Source organism: Aquila chrysaetos, chromosome 12 (genome assembly GCF_900496995.4).
Source record: "Aquila chrysaetos chrysaetos chromosome 12, bAquChr1.4, whole genome shotgun sequence".
Taxonomy (NCBI): domain Eukaryota; kingdom Metazoa; phylum Chordata; class Aves; order Accipitriformes; family Accipitridae; genus Aquila; species Aquila chrysaetos.
In genome coordinates this window covers 27,807,489-27,834,721 of record NC_044015.1, presented here as the reverse complement: position 1 = coordinate 27,834,721, position 27,233 = coordinate 27,807,489, and the positions used below count along the sequence as shown (strand labels likewise).

General features: G+C 37.8%; 1 protein-coding gene across 33 annotated transcripts in view; it reads left to right on the top strand.

The window, feature by feature from the left end:
* Positions 1-27,233, top strand: part of ADGRL2 (adhesion G protein-coupled receptor L2) — a 393,964-nt gene that overhangs the window by 344,831 nt on the left and 21,900 nt on the right. For 21 of the 33 annotated variants that reach the window (XM_030032141.2, XM_030032143.2, XM_030032142.2 and 18 more), the window contains 13 exons: positions 2,959-2,973; positions 3,906-4,706; positions 12,515-12,811; positions 13,357-13,460; positions 14,301-14,486; positions 15,538-15,576; positions 18,469-18,652; positions 20,570-20,692; positions 20,966-21,171; positions 22,258-22,431; positions 23,495-23,704; positions 24,715-24,935; positions 26,215-26,281. In XM_030032141.2, coding sequence (XP_029888001.1) covers positions 2,959-2,973; positions 3,906-4,706; positions 12,515-12,811; positions 13,357-13,460; positions 14,301-14,486; positions 15,538-15,576; positions 18,469-18,652; positions 20,570-20,692; positions 20,966-21,171; positions 22,258-22,431; positions 23,495-23,704; positions 24,715-24,935; positions 26,215-26,281 — 2,627 coding nt within the window. The remainder of the gene's footprint in view (positions 1-2,958; positions 2,974-3,905; positions 4,707-12,514; positions 12,812-13,356; positions 13,461-14,300; positions 14,487-15,537; positions 15,577-18,468; positions 18,653-20,569; positions 20,693-20,965; positions 21,172-22,257; positions 22,432-23,494; positions 23,705-24,714; positions 24,936-26,214; positions 26,282-27,233) is intronic. The other 12 variants (XM_030032160.2, XM_030032152.2, XM_041127852.1 and 9 more) reach the window with 3 other exon arrangements.

Below are 27,233 nucleotides of genomic sequence, written 5' to 3'. Positions count from 1 at the left end.
GGCCTACCCTGTACCCTAACGTGTAGCTATTCTACTTTTAAAATGTTTATTTTTGTTTACTGTCAATTGCATTGGCCTACCCTTTGAATTATGTAATTCCGTGTCTATCGTAACTCAGGATTCTGGATACTTCTTGTCTTTCGAAGTCTGTAAGTTTTGGAGTTTGTCAACTGCAGCATGTACAGTGATGACACTATTCCCAATTCCAGGCCTGTACGAGGCATCACCTGTCATTACCAGCAGTCATCAAAAAGGTTGCCAGTTACTAAAATAAGTTTTAAAGTTTGATTTCAAACCACATTGAGCTTCAGTAGTCGTTTTGATTGTTGACCATCTTTCTTCCCTGTCCCACAAAGCCTATCCTGGTATTTTTCCAAGTCTCTTTCTTTGACACCTGATAAACTCCAGTTATCAAGTCTAACTTTTTTCTCCCTTACTTGTTCCAGTGCTCCATATCTAAACGTACGGAATAACTGAAACCATTAGGTTTGCAAATAGCAGCTGTCCCAGCATAAGAGACTTGTTAGGAAGGTGGGATAGGCTTTTGTGGGTCTAGGAAGGGACAGTTTTAGTGATCACACCACTTCTAACCAAAGTTCAGTTATGGTTCTTACTTTTTCTGAACCTCATCTGCAGTTACTGCAAGACTGCAAAATTTGCTATGTCTCACTGTGGCACCTTTTAGTCCATGAGGGATTACAAATAGCAATCATACCAGGTTTTGTGGTAAAAGTTGGAAGTTCTTAACACACTGGAGTTGGTGTCACCCTTGTACAAAATGCAGTTTATGAGCTCCTCTATGTCTTGCTAGCCTCCAGAAATACATAGCTGCTTTGCTGATTATACATATTGATTGAGCTTTCTCCGGGTTCTGTATTCATCGCCCTCATAAGAAAGTACTTAATGAAAAGCTTTCTTTTTTGCATCTCCAAGTGTAGACAAAAAAAATAAACCTATTGAGGTACTCAGTTGAATCTCCAATAAAACTAAAATTCTAGACAAATTTGATAGGCATTGCTTTGTCCCAAAATAAGAGTGTTATTGGTTAAATTACAAAGAAATTGAGAGTACCGTACTTGACATTTCTCTCAATTATGCTGCACAATATATGTTCACACTTTGACTGAATAACAGAAGTCAGCCGTTCTATAAAGAAGAACATCAAAAGTACCATTTTGTACATCTGTGCATTTTTATTTTAAAACTTTTTTGGGCTCAGGAATTCAGTAGAAAGAGTTGTAAAGTGTTTTATTCTCTCTCTGTATTGATTGGACTTTGCAGCATTTGTTTATTTCAATAAGCCCATCTGTCCCTGAAAAATGTACAGCTGTACACCAATGCACACAGAGCAGATATGCCAGTAATGATTTTAGTTATCCCTATCTTTTTTCCCCCTCTCCTATTACTAATTCTAAGCAGGTACAATATCAATATTGCTTTCTGGCGAGGAATAAACTCATGCATAAAAGTTCACAAACAGAATCATCTGAAAGTCATTAACACTGATTCTGAAACCCAGGAATTCACCTCAGAATACATCTTCTGCTTACTCGGGTAACTCAAGAATTACAAATTGCAGAAAAACAAGTATTTTACCTAAAGATGTATAAATGAACAAAGGCTAGGAAAACAACTGCTCATTTTGAGAATATTAACCCCCTCCTAGTCCCCCATAAAGTTTTGGAATTGTTCCCTGAAGAAACACTAGATCAGCTCAGCCAATACCACTCTTTCAAAATAATCATATGTAATTTTGTTAAATGAGACTGAAAATCCAAAACTTTATATGAAACATACAAATATATTCTTCAGGATAATACCGTAACACTGGAAATGTAATAGCTGTGCAAATAGTTTTGATACACTTCCTTGGTAGCAGCAGCTACTGTTACACAGATTGGTACATCTGTCATTTTCCAGGTCATTTTATGAAACTAAGGGAGCATACCTCAAAGGCTACTGAGTATATGAAATAGATTTTATTGCAAATAATTATTGGAAAGATATTTACTAGCTGGACTTCAGCTATATGTCTTCCTGTAATATGTTACTTGAAACTTCCGTGGAGAAAAATTGCTATAGTAATATAACTTTGTTAATCAGGTTTGGTTTATATTTTCCATGTATGGTGGCGGGATGGATATTTGTTTTAAACACTTAGTATGACTGTCCTTGCATACTAGCTTGCTGTTTCGGGCTTAATCGATGATGCTGGAGAATATCTGAATGAGCTAAATGTTAATTTTTTCTTCTCTTTTCCTCTTGCTTACTGTGCTTTTGCTTCTTTTTTCTAGATGTTTTTGCTTATTCCTTCTAGTCTGATTTTGCAGTTATAGACTAAGAAGTGACAAAAGTTCTCAAGATTAACATTCAGGAAAACAAATAAAATAAAGCCTAAGGAGACCTAAAGGGTGCAAGCTGCTTTCTTTATAAGAAAGAAAAGCAGAGGGATGTCTGGGGCAAAGATGGGGGAAGGTTTAATAAGCACACATACAAACCTATATAATTAATAAACTGCATTTTGGATTTATAATTACCTCATGAATATAATACATATATATATATATGTGCACTCGCACATATATGATAAATTACTGTGTCACTTAAAAAACAACTTGATAGCATTGTACTTTGAGAAGAAGAGTATGTATAGCATGCATTAGTAAAGTCATTCATTATTTATTCAGGTTCACTAAGTGAAACTACATGCCAACATAGCTGTATTGCCTCCTTAATCTACTAAAATGATTGATCCATGTTCACTTGTGTAACCGTAGAATCTCTCTCCTGCTAGGTTTTCCTGTTGTCTGTTTCTCTTTATCCGATATAGTGCAGTTCTTATTCTCCCTATATTTAGCGTCTGTTACTAATTTAATCTTTAGATTAATAGTCAATTTATGTTAATCTTCTTTCTTTTTTCCTTGCACTTTTTTATTTTTCTTCCGATGCTTAAAATAGAAGTGGAGCAAAAAGGTAAATAACGTATACAGTCCAAACCCCAGCTCCTTGTTATGTGCCTTATGGATGTTAACCTCTTCCCTTCCCCTCCCCACAACACTCTTATATTATGATAATCAGCAGGATCTCATAAGTACACCTCATAAAGAAGTCGACTGTTTGCAATAAAGTGACTTGGCTGCTTAAAGTAGGTGGCGGGGTATAGTGTCTGAAATACTTGGGCTGGAGGGAAGACTCCCTTGCTTTTTTCTCTCCCTTTCTCTTTGTCTTTCTTTCCCTCTCTTTCTCTCACCCTTGGGTAAATTCTTGTTAATCAAGTGTCATCTTGCCTGGCTTCCAGAACCCTCTCCATAGCATGCCATGGTTACAGGGTTTCCTGGTCTGTTTCATTCATTGCTTTGGTTGTGTTTTGTTTTCTCTGCTCCTAATTGCTTTCTCTATATACCTGATGATTTGTTTTGTTCCTTTATTTTTAATCGAGGCACCTCCTTTTTCAGCCTCACCACTTCTTAAAGTTCTAAACAAGTCGATGTGATTTTTTTTGGACTGAAATGACCTAGCGCACTGCTGCACACCAGTTAAAAGCTCTGGAGCGTTAATGCGTACTCACTAAAAGTCTAAGACGAAAATGCAAGAGTAGCTCTACATTTTCAGCTGTCTGTGTATGCCATTGAGCCTTGGTCTGTACTAGTGAAAACAGTTCCCATCCACTTTCCATACTGGTACAGCAAGAACATGGTAACTTTAAGAAAAGTGGATGATAAAGGGTGACAATTGCATTAATTATAACATAAGGTATAATCTAGTGCCAATTAAATTGATTTTTTTTCTTCCTGACACAGTCATTATGATTTACCTACCTTTTTTTTTCTTTTTTTTTTTCTTTTTATTATGAGACGGTCTTAATTTGACGTAATTCTTGTCTTACTTCTCTCTGTGACTGTTAGTTTTTGTTTGCCCGGGGACGTTGAAAGCAATTGTGGACTCACCGTATTTATATGAAGCTGAACAAAAAGCAGGTTCTTGGTGCAAAGATCCTCTCCAGGCTGCAGATAAAATATACTTCATGCCATGGACTCCGTATCGCACCGATACTTTGATAGAATATGCTTCTTTAGAGGACTTCCAAAACGGACGCCAGCAGACGACGTATAAACTCCCAAATCGAGTGGATGGTACTGGATTTGTAGTGTATGACGGCGCTGTCTTTTTTAACAAGGAAAGAACTAGGAACATAGTAAAATTCGACTTGAGGACTAGAATTAAGAGTGGAGAGGCCATAATCAATTATGCTAATTATCATGACACCTCTCCATACCGATGGGGAGGAAAGACTGATATTGACTTGGCAGTTGATGAAAATGGCTTATGGGTAATTTATGCTACGGAGCAAAACAATGGGATGATAGTAATTAGCCAGCTGAACCCCTACACCCTGCGTTTCGAAGCCACCTGGGAAACGACGTACGACAAACGGGCAGCATCCAATGCTTTCATGATATGTGGTGTCCTGTACGTAGTGCGGTCAGTGTATCAGGACAATGAGAGCGAGACCGGCAAGAACGCCATCGATTACATCTACAACACCAGGTTAAGCCGAGGTGAGCATGTGGACATTCCTTTCCCCAACCAGTACCAGTACATCGCTGCAGTGGATTACAACCCCAGAGACAACCAGCTGTACGTGTGGAATAACAACTTCATTCTGCGGTATTCTTTGGAGTTTGGCCCGCCTGATCCTGCCCAAGGTAAGAATTTGTTTTTTCTCATTTTTAATCTCTTTGTGCTTCCATTGAGATAACTATGGTACGCTGTCTTTGGTCTTAGCCTTAGCTCGTGGCGGAAAGGCAAGGAGGGGTTGTTTGTCTGCGCTGTGCTGAGCAGTACAGCATTACAGTGGTGCAAGACAAATTTGCAGAACCTGTGAAGAGAGGTAGAATTACTTTATTTCGTTTACAGGCTTGTGATTTTCTTTTTTTTTTTTTTTTTTTTTTTTACAAGTGTTTAGCTTTTCTGTGTTAGAGAATGAGTTGGGGAACTGTTTATTTACTTTATACCATCAGTCAGTTTGACTTCTATAGCTAAACTAAGTTTGAGTTCGTTCACGCTGAGCCAGAAGCCTGTTCCCATCCGTTCAGTGTTACCTGACTTCTGAATTGATTACAACATACATGCAGACCTTTTAACTTCCTGGCGCCAGCAGTTGAGAGTGATGTGTGCTGGGAGGTCCCAGAGGAGATGTATGGGGTTAATGTGCAATACCAAGCATAAATATTTTTCCGCAGCCCTCTTTTCACAGTTTCTAATGCCGGGTTAGACAAGATTACCCGACATCTTTTTAGCAGGTTTCTCGGTAAGTCCATTACAATTGCAATTCAGCTCGCTTGAAGTTAGAACAACTACCTAAAAGCAAAGACACTAACTGCCAAAAGAGGAAAGAAAAACGGGGGTCTTTAGGTCTCAGAAATCCCTAAAAATGATGTGAACAGGCATAGCCACATACTAACATCTGCAGAGGAGAGTAAATACCAGGAGAAATGCTTCGTGGCAGAAGATGCACGCAGCAGGGAACAGGATGTTGATAAGCTGCTTTAGCAATGAAGGTAATACTTCACTTCTCTCATCTAACTGGTATGCGTATTTAGCAGCCATTTTTTCTACTTCAAAAAAGTAGTAATTAAAGCTTCCCCACAAGCAAAGTAGCTATCCTGCTTCAGCGAAGCTGATTCATGCACAGCAGTGCAGACTACGTAGTGTACCCACAATTATATCAACTTACATACAGCTTTTCCAGGTACAAAAGTACGTAAGATGCAGCAGAACGGGGCAGTTCAGAACAACACATTAGCGATCTCCAGGGTGACATTTTGCCACGTGACGATCTGTCCCGTCTGTCTCGCACAGACCTCCCTGGCAACGCGTGGCCAGGCTCAGGCAGGTTCCAGGTGTTTGGGGACTGCGTTCGGCTGCGAGGGCAGCCGTCCTGGCACGCGCTGCTCTCTGTCCGTCAAGCTAGTCCCTTCCTCAGGGAGGCTTTGGGCCTGCTCTTAGCGGAGACATAGGCACCTATGTAATTAGAAAAAATTTAAAGCTTTCATTTTCATACACTCTCATGCGTGTCACTTTTCATTCGGTTTAACTGAGATGAAGATGCATTTTAAATTCTCCAAAGCTTCAATAGTAAGAGGAGAAAATGGAGGTGCAGGCTCTAAGTAGCTTTCGCAGTTCAGGCAGCTGCCATGAGCGAGGCAAAAGCTAATCTTTAAATCATTGCATTGAAGGAAGAGTGTTAAGGGAGAGCAGGGAACGAAGAAAAGGCTTTGTGGAATCCTTCCGTTGCTTTAGGAAACCACCAAAGGTCTCCAGTAAGACATTTCATGTTTTTATTATGAGTCTCCAAGATCCTAAGTTCCAGTACATGTGCTGGCCACATCCCATCAAATACCAGAAAGAGATTTGGGCATCCATCAGCACCGCTTTATGCTCCTCCTTGCTGGCATGCAAGGCGGGGGGAGAAACAGTTTATTCCAACCAGACCAAGATGAGAAGGGGTCCAGGGCACACTGCACGGTGCTTGCCTCTCGTCTAAGCTCTTTGCCCATTCACCTGTGAAGACAGAGAAGGAATATTTTTTGAGTGATTTGTGAGTTTGGGTTTTAAATGCATTATGACATCAGTAAGTATATTTTGATTATGGCCCTTTTTAGAAACCACATGAAGACACTAGGTTTATTTGAATATGTGATGCATATATTCAGAAACAGTATTTTTCCTTATGTAAAGCCAACACCCAATATTTAGTTTTGTATGGATCTGTACATAGCAGACCTAAGAATATGTTTCAGTTCATTTCCTCTTTTGCCTAAGCCAATTTCCTGTAGTTAAAGACTACTGAATTAAAGGAAAAATTATCTAATATGATTGTCCTCGAGATGTACTGCTGTAAAACCAAGAAGAGATTCTGTACAGTTTATACTGTATTTGTACTGTATGTGTATTCTCAGTTCCTCTTTGTTTCAGCATGAAGTCTGTATAAATTGAAGATCAGTCCTTCTATAGTTACACAGTTAAAGGATCTATATGTGTAATACACATCTGGATTTTTTTCTCTCTCATGGAATTAGATCAGATTTTCAGCACATTGATGAAGGGCATTTTTGTGTTTCTTTTGTTCTGATTTGGTTTGGGTTTTTTATGGTTGACTCAGATTTCTTAATCATCTACTCAAAGACATAGGTGTTAGGATAACATTCTTTAAGTCACCTAACACAAGAACCTTATTTTAGTGTCTTTTGCAACGGTACTTTAATATCAAGAATTTAATGGTGTCACAAGGTCAATGCCTCAAAATTGGAAGTCATGGCCTTTTCTGTTTGAATGGTTAACTTGGGGCCATTGTGGGAAACTCAGCAATCTGTGTTCCCTCTGTTGCCGTGGGAGCAATAATGATATATAGACACACACTGATTCTTTTTTTGTCCTGTCTATCTGTCTTGGCTATCAGTTCCCGTCTACACCATAACTTCCAACTGCTGAATGCTTCAAAAACAGCAGTCTTTCTTCCTACATGAAAGATGAATTTGTCACATTTGAGCCACACTTTTGAGCTCAAGGATTTACATTTGCTCCCAGGGCCAAAATCTTGGACTCGTCCATGACCCCAAACCTGCCTTTTTTTCTCTCTGTTGTTTCTTTGATTTTTACATCTGCCTATTGAAACCTCTGAAATACCACTATAATTAACCTAATGTTGACCTTGCCCTTGCTGCAAACCTACGCCATTTTCTACTCTTGCAACTGTCCATGTTATGTGCTGCCTGTATCCTTATTTTCTTAATCTTCAGGAGAACTCTTCAGACTTCTAAACTGCAGATGCTGCAGCCAGGCTACTGTTTTACCCTGACAATGGGGTCTGCTGCCCGTAGAGCTCCCCCCTTAACCTCATTCTTCATGTGTTGTTTTTCCTTCTCTCTTCTCATGGGAATTATAGCGCATAGATGTACAAATGGTTTTCAGAGCTACAGCTGACAAGTACCACTCAAGATACTGCAGAAGAGCACATTTTCTAAGGTTAAGTGTAAAAATTACATTTAAAAATCAAAACCTTAGTTTAGAAACAAAATATATCAGGCCCTGCAAAAAGCCACTATGAAAAATTTGAAACAAACCGGAGTTTTTATATCCTTGATATATTCAGTGGATATGTCCTGTTACATTCTTTCTAAAGGAGGTATCCAAGGGACCAAATGAATCCTCACTGAAATAGGAATTTTTAAAGGAATTTTAAGTTAAAAGATGAGGAAGAATGAAGGGAATTTTCCCCCTAAAAAGTGAATATGAGCATTGCATTGTAAGGTTTCCTTGGTAACAAAAAGAAGATAAATCCTTTTGTTCTGTGTTAGTGCATTAGGAAGAGATTTCATCCACACTCATCCCAATTTGCGCTAACTGTGCAAACTGTTCAAACTGAAGTTGTCTCCCCTTTTGTACCGTGATACCCATCATTAAGTTTTATTGGATCACTACAGGAAAATATGGATGTTGTGAGTGTGGACAGAGCAGAAACTCGGAGAGTACTATCACCAAGGGCTTGAAATAATAGGAAAATAGTGCAACTAAATCTTTGTAACACAAAGAATCTACAATGAAGTCATTCAGCAAATTGTTAAGTAAATTAGTTCTTTACTATGATATCGAATCTGATACATTACAGATTGATAAAAGAGTGGTTGTACAAGTAAAGACAACATAATGGGGACCAGATAGTACATTTCCTGATCATAGGTATTTTGCTAATTCTGTGGTGTATTTGTTATCATTTTCAGGGTATAAATTTATAAATGGCTGTGTAAACATTTTGCTTTCAACTAAACGGAATTTGGCAGGGTCAACAGAGTACTGGCTAGCATAATAGCTGGAACCTATAGGTAATTAAGTGAGTCTTAGTGATTTCCCTGCTACTCACTGAAGCATGAAAACAGGCACACAGCGGTAATAAGCAGAAGGCAGGGAAATCTGGATTTGCACAGGTTTCTGATCTCCGTTGCTTTACACGGCAGCACAGCATATGACACCTTTGGAATATGAAGGCGGGCACATAGACTTTCACGTGTCTGAATACACTGAAATACCTGACCTATAAGAGCATATGTTTAACTGAAAAATCCATGCAGCTGATTTCTAAAATTACCTAGATGCCGGAGATGAAAATGGAACCATTAGTATTTTCAGAAGTGGCACATCATCTGGGCTTTTCAACACAATTTTGTGTTGATATAAAGTCAGAATTGTATTTTGGGTGGGGATTTTTTTGTTTTGGCTTGGTTTGTTTATTTTAAAACTTATTTTATGCCTGTTTAGAATAGAAACCTGTTGGCAAAGAGTACTAGATAGCTTGTGTGCCTTCACTAAATCTACTCTTCACTGTCAGTTGGGGGAACAAAGTTACTATTCCCCCGCTGTCCTAGGCAGTTGTGTTATGTTTTTTATAGTCATCACACTGTTGAACAGGTGTTAAGTTTTACTCCAGCGGTGTCTTCATTTTTAGAAACAGATAGTATGCATAACTGTTTAAATCAGCTGTTAGGAACTACATGAAACAAATGTAAAGTAATTACGCTCAACTTGAGTCTTTGTATTTACTTCTTACTGCTCTTTTCTTAATTTTTTTTAATTTTACAAAGACTGTCTTCAACTGAGAAGCCACACCTCTTCTTAAAAAAAACAGGAAGAAGGCAGAAGGAGGTTTTGGTTTTTTCCTCGGCATGTCAAGCCTAGTCAAAAAGTCCAAAATAGAATCGCTCATTTGTAAAAGCAACTTTTTTGGTGTTGGGCAAAAATGATGTATCTTCAGCTTTGTAGAGGCTCACCCACGCTGCTTGGAACAATAGGTTAATAACCTCGACATGGAGTTTGTTCTTCTTAGTTGGGGCATATTAATCATCACTGCCATTATCTTATATTGGTAAAGCGCTCTGCAAGACAGTGCATGGGAGCCCGCAGATGCCATCACCTTCAGCTTTCAGAACAAGACACATCAGGTGGTGGTAGCTATCATGTGTCTTTTTGCAGCTCAGGAGAACGGCCTTGCAGATTAAGTTCCCCAACAGGTCATTAAAAACAAAGTGATCTGCCTTCTAAAAGCTGGATGTATTCATTAAAGTGATGTGTTTGGTCGTTTCTTATTTTTCAGCCGCCTTCTTTGCCAGACTTCCAGCACTGTCTGAAGTTCCCTGGTACATTCTTAAATATACTGACTTCTCCTTTTTATAAATTTAATTCAAGAGTCAATCTCTTAGAAATTATCTGTATTTTTTTCAGTTTTGCGAGAGAGGTGGTTTGAAGTCTTTCTCCTAAAATGTGAGATTATATTTCTAAAGTATGTGCTACTACTAGGCTATGCAGGTCATTTTTGAATCATAGGTGATATGCTTTGAAATTGTTGTTAATGGATAGCATTAAAATTGTTCTACCTAAAGTTGCGTAATGACAGCAGGATATTTTACCTCAGGGTGCAGCACAAAATATGTTCTGAAAATTGTTACCTCACTACTGAACTTCAGAGCATTGTTATGAAGTCTTACAGTGATATTTTGCTCCCGAGACAAAGCTGTCCTAAACATTATAGGTTTTGAGTAGTAATTGCAATAATGCTAATACACATTTCAGTGATTAAATATGTACTAATTAGCACAATGTGTTAGGGGATGGGTAGTAATAATTGGTTGTCCCCTGCATCGTTCTCAGTCCCCACCAGTTCCCTGTTGCCCAGGACCTGATTCAGCAGGCATTGCCTGACACTTCTGCAAGTGATTGCAAATGCTTTTGACAAATGTTAATTGGGAAAGCACTAGAAGGCTGGATGCATTGTAATCAAAAGAAAATTACAGCAGTTTCACAAGATGTCAGGCAAGCACTTGCAGAATAGATCCGAGGATTTCAAGAGGTTTCATAGTAGCTGGCTACGCCACAAATTCAGCACAATTACACAGACTGTATTCAAGCAGCCAAGAATGAGACTGAAGAGAATACAGCCTCCGAAAAAATTTCTCGTTTGTGAGCAAGAGAGGGATGAAAAGCACATCTTTGCATTTAGTCTTTAAAAACAGACCGTGATGTTCAAAAACTCCACTCGAAATTCGTATGAAAATAAAAAGATGAATTCATATTTGAGACTCCTAATTTGTTATAACTGAAATATATTTGAAAAAGGATTTTGAAATAATTGTTATCTGCCAAACTCCTGAAAGTTAATCTTATTCAAGACACTAACTTAAAAACCATCTGCTGAAAGAAAGCGAGGCAGCTCTTATTTTGGTTTTTGTTTATGATTTAATTTAGAGAAGATGCATTGTCCAGTAAGTCAGAGTTCAAGGGCCTAGCAGAAGAGGAAAAAAAGAAAGAAAAAAGCCACTTTATCCACTGAAGTTAATCCTAAAATTAGCTTCATTTATTTCTGTATCAGTTAGGATTTTAAAAATACTTGATATGAGCTTATTTATTCTCAGCACAAGGGTCTGTGCTTTTATGCGCCTGTAAAGCACTGTGGACACACAGTGAAGATTTGGAAATAATTGAGGGTAACTGTTTCAGTTACTTTGCTCACTTGCATCGTTTCAGCCGTTGCTCAATATACATTTGAAGGTGATGAACAGGAATTCTGGTCTGTTATCTCCACTGGCATTAACTAGTACTATCTCTCCAAAGCCTCAAACGGTGGCGTAGGTCGGGCTGTACCTCAGCAGTTCCAGCGATGCGTTCCCATCCGCGTCAGTGGAGTGAGCAGCTGCAAGTCCCAGGCAGAAGTGATTTGGCCTAAGCCGATCCTAGTGTTTCATAAAAGATTAAACTGGGTACTTGCCACTGGCTTGAACGAGTTGTGTCTTCATACCTGCTTTATCAAAAAAGGTTGTTAAGGCCTGAAATGTTTAAACACGAGAACACCACGTACATGCTAGGCGCTGCTTCTGTTCGGAGCTAATCGGGCATGCTGCAGCTCTCTCAAGCAGAATGACTGCCGAGTAGGAAGATGTTATCGTAATTATTTTCCTGGAAGGTGTGTAGTGGGTGACTTGAAGTTTTGGGGTCTGTTTTTTTAAAATGGTCTCGTTAGTTACAGCCCACTGACTTTGTTGTTAAAACTGAACTGCGTTGTTTATGGCACGCTGATTCAAATGATTCTCTCTATGGAGTTATTCCTTCTGCAAAAGTGATTAAGTAATCTTTAATTGCTTTGAGCGTGTTTGTTATGTACTGATAACTCACTAGTACTGCCTTTCAGCCTTTAGAAATGTAACTATCAATTTTTGTTACGGAAGAGATTATTTGGAGAACGTGCTGAAACATCATACTGGTATGAGCTGGGAGGAAAAAAAAAAATAAAATAAAAGTTATATCGTAAGCACCCAGAATAGCAATAAGAAAAGAGTAATATTAAGATAAAGGAAAGGAGACACCAGAGAATCCTTTAAAACCACATAAATAACATTTAAAGAAGTTTTTCTTTAATATTTCTGAAGTCATTTACTTTATTATTACTCTAATTTTCTCTGTGCAGTGCCTACCACAGCAGTGACAATAACTTCTTCAGCAGAGCTATACAAAACCACAGTGTCAACCACTAGCACTACATCACAGAAAGGTCCCATAAGCACAACATTAGCTGGAGGAACAAAGGAAGGAAGCAGAGGACCCAAGCCACCGCCACCCATTTCCACAACCAAAATTCCTCCCGTGACAAGTTTTTTCCCTTTGCCAGAGAGATTCTGTGAACCGACTGAGGCCAGGGGGATTAGCTGGCCTCAGACACAAAGAGGAATGATGGTTGAACGCCCTTGCCCCAAAGGAACACGAGGTATTGCCTTTGAAAATATATCTTGATTTCAAGCAGACGTTTCAAAAGCAATGTGCCGCTCTCTCATGGTGATTTTTTTTTTTAATCTCAAGCTGTCTGTCACACAATTTTTTGTTACTTGGAGAATGCAGTATCTACAGGCAATGGTCACGTTTTAATCTGCAAATGGCATTCGAGCATAGCCACAGAATTACCTTGCGCATGTGCTGTTGAGAATCCAGGTCAAATTTTAGGGCTTTGCTTGAGGACTGTTGTGAAATATGCTTACAGCTGCCTTTCTCATTATGAGCTCCCCTCTGGATGAGCTCCAGGAAAAATCAAGGGCTTTTTGTTTGTTTGCAGAAAACGTCTGGTACTTTTCACTGACTTTTTTATTGCTCTTTGTAATCTACATTATTTCCTTACGGTTTTGTCAGTTATTGTCAACTATCACCATTAGCGGCATTCAGTATTTAACATTGCTTAGGAGCACAGTGTAGCCGATTTCATGAATGCATGCAGAAAAATGGTTTCCATTTCACTGTAGTTTTCTACATCTGTTGTAGGAACTGCCTCGTATCTCTGCGTGGTCTTAACGGGAACGTGGAACCCCAAAGGCCCTGATCTTAGCAACTGCACCTCACACTGGGTAAATCAGCTGGCTCAGAAGGTTGGTGGAAACCTTTTAATCTGGTGTACACTGGTGATTAAGGATTTTAACTCTGAGCATTAATAATTCAGTTTTTTGAAGCTGTCTTTATTACTCTCTGTTCGTTTAAAGTAGAAGGAATTATGTGTACTTTGTGTGCAAAGCATTGGCCAACAGTTAGGTTCATATGTGTGTTTTGGTACGCTCTGCCTCTAAGTTCTTGTATTGAATCTGTGATTTTGTGTTTTCATCGCTATTTAAAACTAAGTAGCTTTGCTGGTGTTCAAAAAACAAAAGCTATATTTGCTTAATAAATCAAATATTATAAATCTTGCAGCAAAAACTGTGGTATACAGCAAGGTTTTTGGTTCAGGAAAAATTATACTGTAATAAATAGATTTTTGTCTGAGTGCATTAATAACAGTATGATTAGAGCGCAGAACCACTTTCTGTGTTTTCCCTCCCTACTGAGATTTACTAAGTTTATGAAAACTGGATAATTTGTTGTCAGTACCAGGCTACTTGACTTTCAAATGCCTCAAGCACTAGTATGAACAAATAGATTTCTTGCTGTCTGATAATGGCAGTAGAATAAAAGTGAGGATGAATAGAAGATCTAGCCCAAAAGTCCCAGTCTGATTTCTGGTTTTGATGGCTGTTAAGAACTGCTTTTGTGTGTCGCAGATCTAAGAACCTTTAATCTTCTGAGATAACGAGAACGTTATTGGTCTCAATTAGTTGCAGATTTCAATGTATGTGCAAATAGTTATTTCACCACAACAAAGGTACACGGGGAATTGGAATTAGGAGCCGCAAGCAGAACAAGGGACCCTGCTGAGATAATATAAATTGTCATTTCAGATCAGAAGTGGAGAAAATGCTGCTAGTCTGGCCAATGAACTGGCTAAACACACCAAAGGACCAGTCTTCGCTGGCGATGTTAGTTCATCAGTGAGGCTGATGGAGCAGCTCGTGGACATTTTGGATGCTCAGCTGCAGGAACTGCGGCCCAGTGAAAAAGACTCTGCTGGAAGGAGTTATAACAAGGTACACACCTCCTGTCACCTCCTCCTGCTGGGATAACCTTTGCCCTTGTTTTTTTTTATTTTTTTCCTTTCAGAAATATTAATCTATACTTTGTTCCCGCGTGCTTATAGTTCTGGAATAAACATGTAAGAGAAAACAGCAGTAAATACACAGCGGAAAGTTGCAATTACCTTCTTTAGGGAATAAGATATAATTCACAATAGTTGACTGGTCCTAAAATACATAGCTGTGTCCCTTATTAAAATCTGGAATGGGTTATAACTAGTGTGAGAGAAATGGGCATTAGCTCACAGAAATTCTGTAATAAATCAGCGTGTTTATCCAGTGATCCTTTTAACCCTGAACATGTAATAAAATCAGTGGGATTCTCCATAGGTGCAGGGTTTTATTTTAATCTGACTTCCTGCAGAATAATAGCACTTTCTTAGCCTTTTAAAGATGCCAGCATCACTTATAATTGATCTTTATAAAAATGCCTTAATACGCATATCTAAATAACACGAATAAGTGTTTCTGTGGGATGATGTTCAGAGAAACATTTCAGAGAAAACGTATGTCTTTGTGGTTTAAATACAAATCACAAGTGTTACTACCAGTTCTCTTTTGCTCAGAGGAAATGCTGTATTTCTCAGCCTCTTCCTTGCATCAGCTTAGTAAACAAGCTACAAATTAAACATTTTTTCAGCCTCCTTTAGAGAGATCGCTCCATGCACTCCTCTGTTATTTTGGCAATAGTTTTATTTACAATCCCTCACGGCTCTTAAAAGAGTTTTCCCAGAGACAGATCGAGTGCCCGCACAGGGATTTTCTCCTTTGACCTTTTCACACAAATCCCACCATTTGGGCAAAGATATCTGGGCACCTGTATAAAGGTTGGGGAAAAAACATTTCCTGTGTGATGGTTTTTTATAGTCATCGCTGGACAGAAACCAGATTAACGTCCAGGCTGTAGTTCAAATTCGGGATTTGAAACACCAGACTAATTTTTTTATATTTCTGAAGCTTTCCAGAATGTGTCTAACTTCTGATTTTCTTTTTTCTTACTAAAAAGCTCCAAAAACGAGAGAAGACATGCAGGGCTTACCTTAAGGTATCTCTCCTGTGCTGTCACCCTGCTTTCTCCCTGCTTCAGCAACCTGCCACGCTTTATCATCTTGCTGCATGATCCTATGTATTTCAGTCTTTGATAAATGTGTATTGTGCCCCATATCAACTGTACAAATGTTGGCTTTGCACAGGTATAACACTCAGAAAAAAAAATTAAAGATCAAAGTTTATACCTCTTTTACCTCAACTTGTTCAAAACTAAAAGAGCAGAAATGGTTATTATCTGAATTGGAAGTAACATCTCTCTCAGCTTTGGGTAGAGGAAAAGCTGGCAACTTAACAGAAATTACTTCAGCTTGGTAGTATTTTATATCAAAGACTGTTTAGAGTTGATTTGCTTGCATGAAAAATGTACATTATATAGCCTGCTTTGTTCTTTGTGTATTATTATACCTAGTAAAATCACTCTTTCTTACAGTTTTAAGAGTTGTTACAAAAGCCAGATTCATGACTTCAGGATAAAATGTAAAGACAAACATTTCTCTAACTTTACTAGTAAAATGTGTGCCACGTGTCCCATTAACCAGGCTATATGGAAGGCATGTAACACATTGCTACCTGATTTTCAGTTTCTTTCATCTGCTGTAGTATGGTTGTCTGTAGTGGCCAGCTCCTGCTCTGCAATACAATGCTAGTAATGCCACCTTGCGCCTGTGAAGAAGAGAAAAAAGTCCTAGAACAGATTGTGTCTGGCTCTGAAAAATTTTATTGCACATTTTTTCAAAGTTTCTTTTAAAATACTGGTTTTTGCTTGTACTCTCTGAGATAAAATGTAAGAACAACTTTTAAAAAGAACTTTGAAATACTTTGCAACATAATAAAATAATTCAGACTCTTACTGAAGAGACATTTCTCTGTACAGGGTGCTTCTGTCTTTTATCTCACACCCCGGGAAGTGGATCTGAGATGTCCAGTTATGCAAAAATTTGACAAAAAGAGACAAAGATCTGGAGAGAAATCCACTTCTCAAATAACAATAATTGTAATAGTTTTTTATTAGAAAATATTTTTTAATAGTAGAGGGAAATCCAGCAGATGCGGTTTGAGTAGCCTGAGTTTTCATCCTTCATTGTCAGTAGTTAACATGAATATGAGAAGAGCAGTAATGGGGTTGCTCCAAGAGCTGTGTCACAGGGGCCGCGTGGTCTTCCCACCGCCCACTCGCCCCTGTCTGAGAGGAGAAAACGCCTCAGAAATATTACTGGGCAGGTGATCATTTTCCACAGGAAAAATGCAGAGCTAGATTATCCCATAATAAATAAAAAGTGTTTCATATTAATGAATGCATACCGTCAGCGCTGTATGGAGTTACACAAGAAACCATAGGACAACCTTAATTTCCAACCAGGGTCATTTTCTGTAGGTCTCAAATGGGCTTCTCTGCTTAGATAAGACTAATAAACCTCTTGAAATTACAAATCAAAAGCTGACTTACACTATGCAAATGAAGCAAGTTCCCACTTTGTGACAGAGGATTCATTTGTATCTCAGATTAGAGGCTCCAATCTGTATTTCTTGGTGACTAATGAATCTGGCCTCTGCAGACCAATTTCTGTTCCACTCTAGTTAATGGCTGCAGCAGTATCAGTGCGAGCATTTTGACTATTCTGTCTCCCATTAGCTAAAGAAAAAAGGCTTTAATGCCACTTCGAAGTATCTTCCACCTGCCAGGAAGGTCGTGGTGGCTCACAATGCAGACAGAAAGAGGATATTAAAATGGATTAGGCTAATTAATCTTGCTCTGACAATAGCCTTGACCAACTTTTCCTATTCGTTTATTTGCACAATATAGTATTCCAGACTGACATCTTTCTGTTTGTACAATGTGTTCTGTTTCCATTCCCAGTGCTTTTAAATTGATCAAACAAATTATATATGCTTAATGACACATTATGACTAGGTAAATGGGACAGAGTGAACAGGGTGTTTCAGCAATGCATGGCGTCCTCAATGCACAGCTACATTATGCATTAATGTAAGAGCCTGCCTTCAATTGATTAACTGATTACTCTGATTGATTGGATTATTTTGTAAAAATAATGTAATCATGTCACTGAATTCTTCTTCTTCCTTATTTACTGTTACTTTATATGCAGCTTAATGAACCTTAAAACATGATGATAGAGTTGTTACAAGAAAGAATTTTTAAAATGGCAGCTTTTTTCAGTTTTACAGTTTTGCCTTCACTGATAACAGGGACAGTCAGTGGACATCTTGTTTGCTCTATTGATTTCCTTTTTTAACTGACCTTTGTGCAGGAATGGGAGTTAGTAATCTTTTTAAGTATCTATGAACAGGTACAGGAACAGGAGGGGGAGTGAGAGTGGCCCAGGCTAATTTATATCCACTGAGTCAGCTTCATTTCATGCCTCCTGTAATAAAGAAGGCAGTTTGTCATAGACAAGTAGTTTATAGTGCTATGGCTGCATGAGTTGGGCTAAGTTTCCAGAAGAGTATTACTGTCTTTTTAGCCTAAGCTGCAGAATGCCAATTTTGGCATTGGTATTTCTAAATAGAAGTTACACATTTTGACATTAACTTTAAGGTGAAGGCTTCAGGCAAAACTTCTGGCAGTTGTTTTTACATTTTTCAACACATTAATGAGACCGTCTTTATATCTGACATGAGACGAGTCAAATCTGCATGTTTACCACATAGAGACCACACAATGCTAGTGGCTAACTGCACTTCTATTAATGCTAATCCAGAGAGAGGACGGAAAATGTTTTTATGTTGAAAATAGTTTTCTAGTGCCATTAAATCACAGTAAATCATTCTGACAGTTAAGTATTATAATTGTCACCAGATAACACTGGAAATTTTCCCAAGCTGCCTAGGGCAATCAGACCTAATGATAGTTTTCTAATGAATACAGGCAATTGTGGATACAGTGGACAACCTGCTCAGGCCTGAAGCTCTGGAGTCCTGGAAGGACATGAATTCTTCAGAACAAGCCCATGCAGCCACAATGCTACTTGATACGTTAGAAGAAGGGGCTTTTGTCTTGGCTGATAATCTCTTAGAACCAACTAGAGTCTCAATGCCCACAGAAAATATTGGTAAGTAAATTTATTTTCAAGTATAATTTAAAGTGCTGTGCATTGCTTTACACAAAACAAGGAAAAAATGTTCCAGATAGTGACATACTCTTTGAAAGCTGAGCTGTGCAACGTTTGGTGGAAAGGTAAATGCTCCTAAGCAGGGGAGACACACTTTTCTTGTTTAGTTCTTCAAAATTAGCATTCTTCTTTAGTGTCATTAATACAGTGTAAAATGGAAAGTAGTTGATGTTGCAAAGTAGATTTACCACTGAAAAATCATTAGCAGAACGTATGGATATGAAGAGTGCTTAAATAGCAGAGTATGGATTTTTTGAGGTAACTGCTTTCTGTAGAGCTGCAGAAATGCTTTCCTGTTATATATGAACTGTTCCTAATGAATTCAAATTACTTTTTTGCAATGTACTCTGCCAGTTAAATATTTTAGGCACCCAGAACATAGGCCAAATGTTTATATTAAACATGACTACCTCCAGGTAAAAATGTGTTCAGTGAACTACATCTCCCATAATGCAGAATGGCTATGCTCCAGAGACTGCAGAATAGCTGAAGATAGTTGGAGCATAATTTGGAATTTAAGTGGTGACAGAGAAATGAAGGGGTTTGGTATTAGAGAGGTGCAAATATTGGTAGGCAGAATGTGTTAAAGCAAAAATCATTGCTATGCATAAAATTATAATTCCTTCATCTTCTTACAGAGATTAATGTGGTCTCAGTGAGGTACAAGGAAGCTTAAAGTCTGCTAATTTGAGGGGTACCGAGATGGAGACTTGGAATAGACTGCAGAAATGAGAGTTTTCACGTTTCAGTGTCTCCGTGTTTGTAACTGTATAAGATGATTCTGCCTAGTTTTTAATTTGAGTAGGAAGATACTGGGAAAAGATGAGGAAAGGTGTTACAGTCCATTATCAAAGTACCTGCACCAGTTGTTTCTGAAGGAATGTGGGTAGAATCACAACAAACCTCTCTCAGAATGTAGACAAGCAGTTCCATGGAACTCAGTAGACTGAACATGACTTCTTGTGATAAGCCCTCTTCAAGTCATAGTAACACATGACTGATGCCATGGAAGACTGAATTCCCAGCACACATACATATGTGTGGCTTAGAGAAAGAGAAATCATTCCATAATTCCATACCTTTTGTTAGTTTATAGACCTATAGTTAGCCTAGTTTAATATAATGCAGATACTTGTCAAAAAATTGACCACTCTGACCTATATGATTTTACATATCCAAAGGGAATCTAGCCTTCGATGGTAATCCCATGAAAGCTTCCCAATATACAATGTGTTATGAAATTAAAACTTAAGTAAGGCTGAGTGGCATCTAAGTTTTCAATTTAAATGTTTTTTAGCAGAACCAATAAAATGTTTTCCTATAAACCTTTATACAGAATTAGATTTAGGAAAATAATTAGAAATTTTTTTTTAGCTATGAATACTGATTTAGCTAAATACATGGCATAAGTATACTTAACCGTTCATTTGCTGACTGTTTTAAAAACTCTATATCTAAATCAATACTTAAAGTTCTAAATTTGTTAGCAGAGGATACTGCATAGACATTAGGAGTTTCAAAATTAACATTTCTCTGCAATGTGTGTGTGGTATTTTTAAGTGGGTGTTTTGGAGGCACAAATTAAAACAAGGTTTGATGTCATGTTATCAGTATTAAAGTGCTGTCATTTTAGTAGCATGCACTAGGTTTAGTTAAAGAAAATACTTCTGTGTGATTGAAACATGCAGTACAGATCTGTCTTATGGTGGCAAATGAGGACAGCAGTGTGAGAAAACTAAATAAAGACTGGGGGGAAATAATTGTCATCTGGCATACTGCAGTCTGGCCAAGAGACTTTCTCTGCATTCTCCTTTTTTACAACTTTTCTTGGTTTTTTTTTTCCTCTGGTCTGCTTAGTTTTGGATGTTGCAGTGCTCATTACTGAGGGCCAGGTGCAGGACTTGAAATTTCCTCAGGGCAGTAAAGGAGGCAACTCGATTCAGCTTTCTGCAAGCACCGTGAAACAGAACAGCAGGAATGGTGAGTCTTGGGCACAGAGCACTGAAACTCCATTAACTTTTATAAAACCTACATTACCTCCCCTAGTTAAAATATCAAAACGAACCACAACAAACTGCTCTGTGGCTTTTTCTTGAAGATCATGGGTAGCCAGGCGTTTTTCTTCAAATCCATAGCCTGAAAATGCCTCTCTGTTTACTGATGCTTTCTTGTCAGTTCATTAGAGTACAGGTTGCTGTCTTTCTGTAGACCTCTGTGGCATGATGATGGTTTTTTGGTTTTTTTCTTTTCTAGGATTAGCAAAACTGGTTTTCATCATTTACAAAAGTTTGGGGCGTTTTCTCAGCACTGAAAATGCAACCATAAAGCTAGGCAGCGACTTTGCTGGGCGGAATAGCACGATTGCAGTCAATTCCCACGTCATTGCAGCCTCTATCAACAAGGAGTCTAGCCGGGTGTACCTGACTGATCCTGTGCATTTTACACTGGAACACATTGATGTGAGTTATGCTAATGAATTAATGGGAAGGTCATAAAATCAGCAAGAGAGAAAAGCAATGCAGAAAAATAACCTTTTTTCCATTTGAATTTTAAATGTTGGACTAGGTCAGAGACACAAGCTTAGTTAAGTCTATGAACATAAAATTAAATGAGCGTGGTTCAGTGATTATTAGAACTTAAGTGTATTCTTAATGAAAGCTAATTCAGTAATCAACATGAAAATGTAAATGACTAATTTGTTTCTAACTGAAAATTAACTCTTACCTTAGTAGCAGGGTAGAAAAGAACTGTTAAGATTCTTGATGGTCTGATGTGGCAAGTTTTAATGGTACTTTTAATGGTACTTACCTTAATTTTGGACCAAGTTCTGGAAGCCTCTACAAATTGTTTAAATGCAGTTATTCTGTGAAGAATGAAGTATTGTGTCTTGTTTTGTTATTCTTTAAATTTGTGTATATCTTCTTCATGGTAATTTATTTGATGTGTTTCTTTGCTTGTTAGTTTGGTTCTTTACGTTGTCATGTCTCACATGGGGAAAGTAAATAATCACTACCATGACAGAGAAAATATGGTTGGATTTTCTTCTCATTTTCCCTGTTTTTATAAATCTGTTTTGATTGTTTTTCATCAAAATAGATAGGCATTGAGCAATGAACTTTTTCCTGATGTCTGTTCACATGACTTTGGCCCGACCAAAGGTGAGAATCAAAGGAAAAAGATCATATTTTCAAATTCTCAATTACAGGAAAAATATCTTCAGAATAAATTCGTAGTCCTAATTTTGCAGAAAGCAAAAATGGCTATAATGTACCATCAGTGCATAAAATCGTAAAATGGAAATTGTAATTGTTTAAAATTGGGTCTACAGTAATTGAGACTACACTTTAGAGTGTTTCGGACTATAAAGTCCCTTTTAAACTAGATGTCTTCCTTGTATAACAGAGTCCACAATTTTGCTGATGAAAAACTTTATTGTCCGAAACATGCAAAGTTTAATCTAAATTACCCTTTACACATATTAAACAATTGTTGTTGCCATCTTAGTGTGTAAAATCCTCATTTTGTGTTATCCTTTTATCTCCCAGCCTGACAATTATTTCAATGCAAATTGTTCCTTCTGGAACTACTCAGAGAGGACTATGATGGGATACTGGTCAACTCAGGGCTGCAAACTGGTTGACACAAATAAAACTCATACAACGTGTGCTTGCAGTCACCTAACCAACTTTGCAATTCTTATGGCTCATCGGGAAATTGTGGTAGGTAATGATGTTTCTAGCCATTGGCAGGGAACAAACTTGTAAAGATCTAGCTTTAAACTTTTAGCAAGATCCAAAATTGCTGAAGTTTCTTAAGTATTTATAGTTTCTACCCACTCTTTCCAAAGCAATTTGCTTTCTGTAGCACTTTTCTTCCTCACCCAGAAAGTTACAAGGAAAATAACAGGAAAGAAAAATAAGGAAGGAGAAGAGTTTTCTTCAAGTCATATTTTAAAGTTACTGACCAACCTTACAACCATTTTACAGACTTCCCCTCAGTACAGCTGGAGAGTTTCTGTAGGGGCAGCTGTGCAAGCTGTTCCCTGGAAGCACGAGTGCCAGCTCTCCTTAGAGCAGGAGGGTCAAGGAGCTTCCATACTAGTCGTTTGAGTGCCTCTTCATACTCTGAAATATTGTTGTCTAGTTAAAGCATTTACTGGATGTTAGGGGGCCCGGAGCATGCAATATTTGCAAGGATATGAGACTTCTCATAAAGCCATTGTATTTGGAAAGGTCGCTGAAAAGGTGACTGAGATGACAAAAGTGATACTGTCGCCACTGAAGCAGGGAACCTTCCTTAGCTAAACGTGAGATTAGAGCTGGAATTACACACGTAACATATTCTGCATTTTGTCTTAATTGGTGTGTAAATAGTTGCTTTCTGCTCTGCTGTGGATTTGCAGGTCTGTAGGAAAGAACATGTAGTCTTATAGGAGGTCCCAGGGAAAGCTCTCTTTCTCTGCATCAGAGCCTAGTGGCACTTTCAAAATGTTATGTTTCTCTACTTGTTCTTGTCTGACAAGTTTACAGCAAGCCATAGGAGGAGTAAAAATGCTATCTGGTCTGGCTAAAATAGTCACATTTTTCTGAGACCTGCTCCTCTTCTACTTACCTTAATCTTGCTCTTCTGGGAGGCTGACCTGGGACTGAGAAATTACTGAGTACATTTTGCCCATCTCATGTAATGAACAAGTAACTTCTCTGGATGCTACCTGTGAAAATAGGTTTTTCTTTATACTCATAGAGAGTCATATTAATTTTCTCCATTCTTGGTTATTTCTAGTACAAAGATGGAGTGCACGAATTGCTCCTCACTGTCATCACCTGGGTGGGAATTGTCATCTCTCTTGTTTGCCTGGCCATCTGCATCTTCACATTCTGTTTTTTCCGTGGCCTGCAAAGTGATCGTAACACTATTCACAAGAACCTTTGTATCAACCTATTCATTGCTGAGTTCATTTTCCTAATAGGCATCGATAAGACAGAGTACAAGGTAAGTTTTCTCTGTGTGTACTGATCTCGTTCTCTGAAATGACTGTTTGAAATGGGTTTGAATTAAAACATGACAACACTGCCAAGCTTTCGGCATTCTGACACAGCAAGGCTGAAATAAAAGCTCAGTGTGAAAATGTGATAGACATGTTCGTAAATAGTATTTACATCCATCAAAAATATCACTGTGGCCTTAATTTCCCACTTACTGCAATGTTTTTCGTTTTCAGTTGAGAAACATCGGCTATTAACGAAGCAGGTGGTTAAACTTTTGAAAGAGGAGATGAAATTAAATGTTGACGTACTAGGAACATATATATCTTGTCTCTATGTATTCATATGTCTCCACAGCTATTGACTACTTTTTTATATATAGATAGATATTAGTACAGAGCCTTATCTGTATATTTACACATTTTTTACATGGCACATTCATGCAGGTTTTTTGGCAGTATTGGTGAAATTAATTCTGAAGCGATTCATTGGGTTGAAATCTAATAACTCAGTATACTTTCATCCAGAACTCAGTCAAAGGGGAGAGAATTCAGATTGATTTCTGTTATGACAGTAGAAACCTCCAAATTACAGCAGACAAAAATGGCTTGATGGCCGCTTCATAATTTTAAATAAGCAGTATTTCATTATGCTTCTAGAACCAACTGTTCGTATCTCAGATTATCTAAACTGTAAGTCCTAAAACCATATCAGTTTCAAAATTAAAGAGTTGCTTATAAAACTGAAAAGTCCACCCTACAGTTGAAGACCAGGGGGTGGGGGCACAATTTCCTTATCTTCATTCACACAGTTTAGCTAACTTACTTTCTGTAGCTACTGAGCACAGATTAGTATTTTCAAATGTTCAGTGTATGTTTTCAGGTAGGGAAAACACGCCTGAATTTGTGAAAGATCTCTGATAGAAGTATATGCTGTTCTATTACACACTATTTAATTGGAGATGTAATGATGTGAAGATTTTGTAGTTTATATTTCCATCTTTCTTTTTCTTTGCAGATTGCATGTCCGATATTCGCAGGTCTCTTACACTTTTTCTTCCTGGCAGCCTTTGCCTGGATGTGTCTAGAAGGAGTGCAGCTTTATCTAATGTTAGTAGAAGTATTTGAAAGTGAATATTCTAGGAAGAAGTACTACTATGTTGCTGGCTACCTCTTCCCTGCTACAGTAGTTGGTGTCTCAGCAGCTATTGACTACAAGAGCTACGGAACAGAGAAAGCGTAAGTAATTGCAAGTGACCTGAGTGTTTTTCAAGTGAATAATTTTTTAAAGCCTATTAGCTGTCAGAGGGTCCCTGACAGACTAAAATACTATCTGAAAGCTTTATTCGTAAGAGAATGGCAATGCTGTGCACAAATTACAATCAAGTCTTTTGTAATTGTCTAGGTTCAGAGGATTTGTACTCTAGAGAGGCCGATTCTAAATTATGGTCTTTCTTTTAACACAAAAGATTGACCTGAAACAAATTGAAAAAGTAAATAACTTTTTGGCCTCAAATGTATATTAAGTAAAAATTCTCAACTTAAAGTATCTGTCAGGACTAACCACCCAGTTTTAAGCTAATGCTTCATTAGATCTCTTTGTTCAACTGCCCCTCTAGCTAACTCTTATCCTGAATTATGACAGTACAATATTCCAACCCGTATGTTTCACTTCGATAATATTTTATCAGGCGAGTAGAGCAGGAATAAAATTAGCCACTGCCTTTTATTTACAAAAATACAGATATATATAGAAAGTGACAGAAGGTAGAGAGAAAACATTTTTGAGTTGCTGGAGGCATGAATTTGCCTTCCAGTAGTGTTTACTGTGTCCTTTGATGAAATTAGTTACAGAATGGGAAGATACTGTTGACTACAAGAAAGCTGCTTGATTTTGCTACTGATGAAAGACAAATAAGAGCAATTCAGCAGGGAACTGGGCTGTATGAAAAACGAATTGCTAAGTGAAGTTGGCCCTAATAGGTTTACACATCATTTAGTCTGGTATCATATGTATTCTTTCTCTACTGTTCAACTCCCAGTTGGGGCATATTATTTATACCATATTTTTTTCAGCAAAACATGGCATCTGAACATTTTCTGTCGTATTCCTCAAGAGTAAGCACTTTGCAAATAATATAAAGTTAAAAGCAGATTTTGAAGATTACATTGAAAACCTGTGAAAAATATTTACTGATGTTAGATTCATTAGTCCATGATAGAACCCTGTGACCAAACCTTTTGACTGAGAGAGAGCTCGTTTTGGTTTTGTTTCTTCTTATGTTAGCTATTCCTGATGATGTATTTTCAAGTTCAGTAGTGTTATTAAACAGGACTCATCAGAAGAGTTTCAGGTTAGGAAAAATTGTGGTAGAAATTAGGACTAAGTGGTACCGTGCAACGTTTATCATTGTTTACTGGCAAAATGTTAGCTTAAGAAGTATTTTTGCACTTTCCATTTATTTGACTGAGGTGCTAATGCAATTGTTCACTTTTCATTCTGTTTTTTCCATGATAGTTGCTGGCTCCATGTAGATAACTATTTTATCTGGAGTTTCATTGGACCTGTTACCTTTATTATTTTGGTAAGAACTTTGCTTTTTCCTTTCCTTTTAGATTGCCTCACAGCAAAGTTAAAAAGATTGAATATCATCAGTCAATACCATCCTTATTCACAAGACATTTCATGAAAATGCTTATAAACAATTTGTAATGTGACCAATGGTTATATAAATGTTTAGAAATCTTTAAAGAGTGCTGACCAAATGATTAATTGTCAAAGCTGTGGTGGCACTTCAGCATAGCCATTTTTTCCTAATGGCTTGAACTCTGAAGGTCGTATTGACATGTGTAGTCATATGAAAAATCATTGAAGTACTAAACACAGGGTTTTTTTTAAAGGAACCATTATTATTGCTTTCAATTGAGTCACTATTGTACACGTTCCAGAATTTAACTGCTAATTATCCAACATAATTATCTCAAAAGGGTGTTCTAACGCATTGGATAATTAAATAAATCTTATATTTCATTACACAGTATTTGTATGGGTATTTGCATATGCATATTTTTCCATGACTACTTCTGTGTGTATTTATGCTACATGTAATGTATGTCAGACATACAAGTTCATCTGTTTTAGTATAAATAATAGAATATTATGTCACCAGTAGAAAGCATATACACGTTCTTGCAGTCATTTGAGTAAAGTCATTGTATGCATGCCCACCCATCTGTACACCCACAGCTGTGTGCCCCATTGTCCATTTAAGATTGAATGTTGTGTTCATACATCAATTATCCATTCTCTGAGCTCTTTCAGGTAAAAAGCACATAGTCATCTGTCAGCCCAGGGAAAAACATGTCACTGTTATTTCAGACTAATAATACCAACACTGCACAACATAGGAATTTGGAAGGAAAGTGAATGCAAGATGTGCGTTTTGGCTCACCTTGGTTTTCTCTGCTAGTTCAGTATCTTTAAAGCCTGGCTATGCTTGGGAAATATTCTAGAAGGCTGGTGCTGGGGTCATAGCC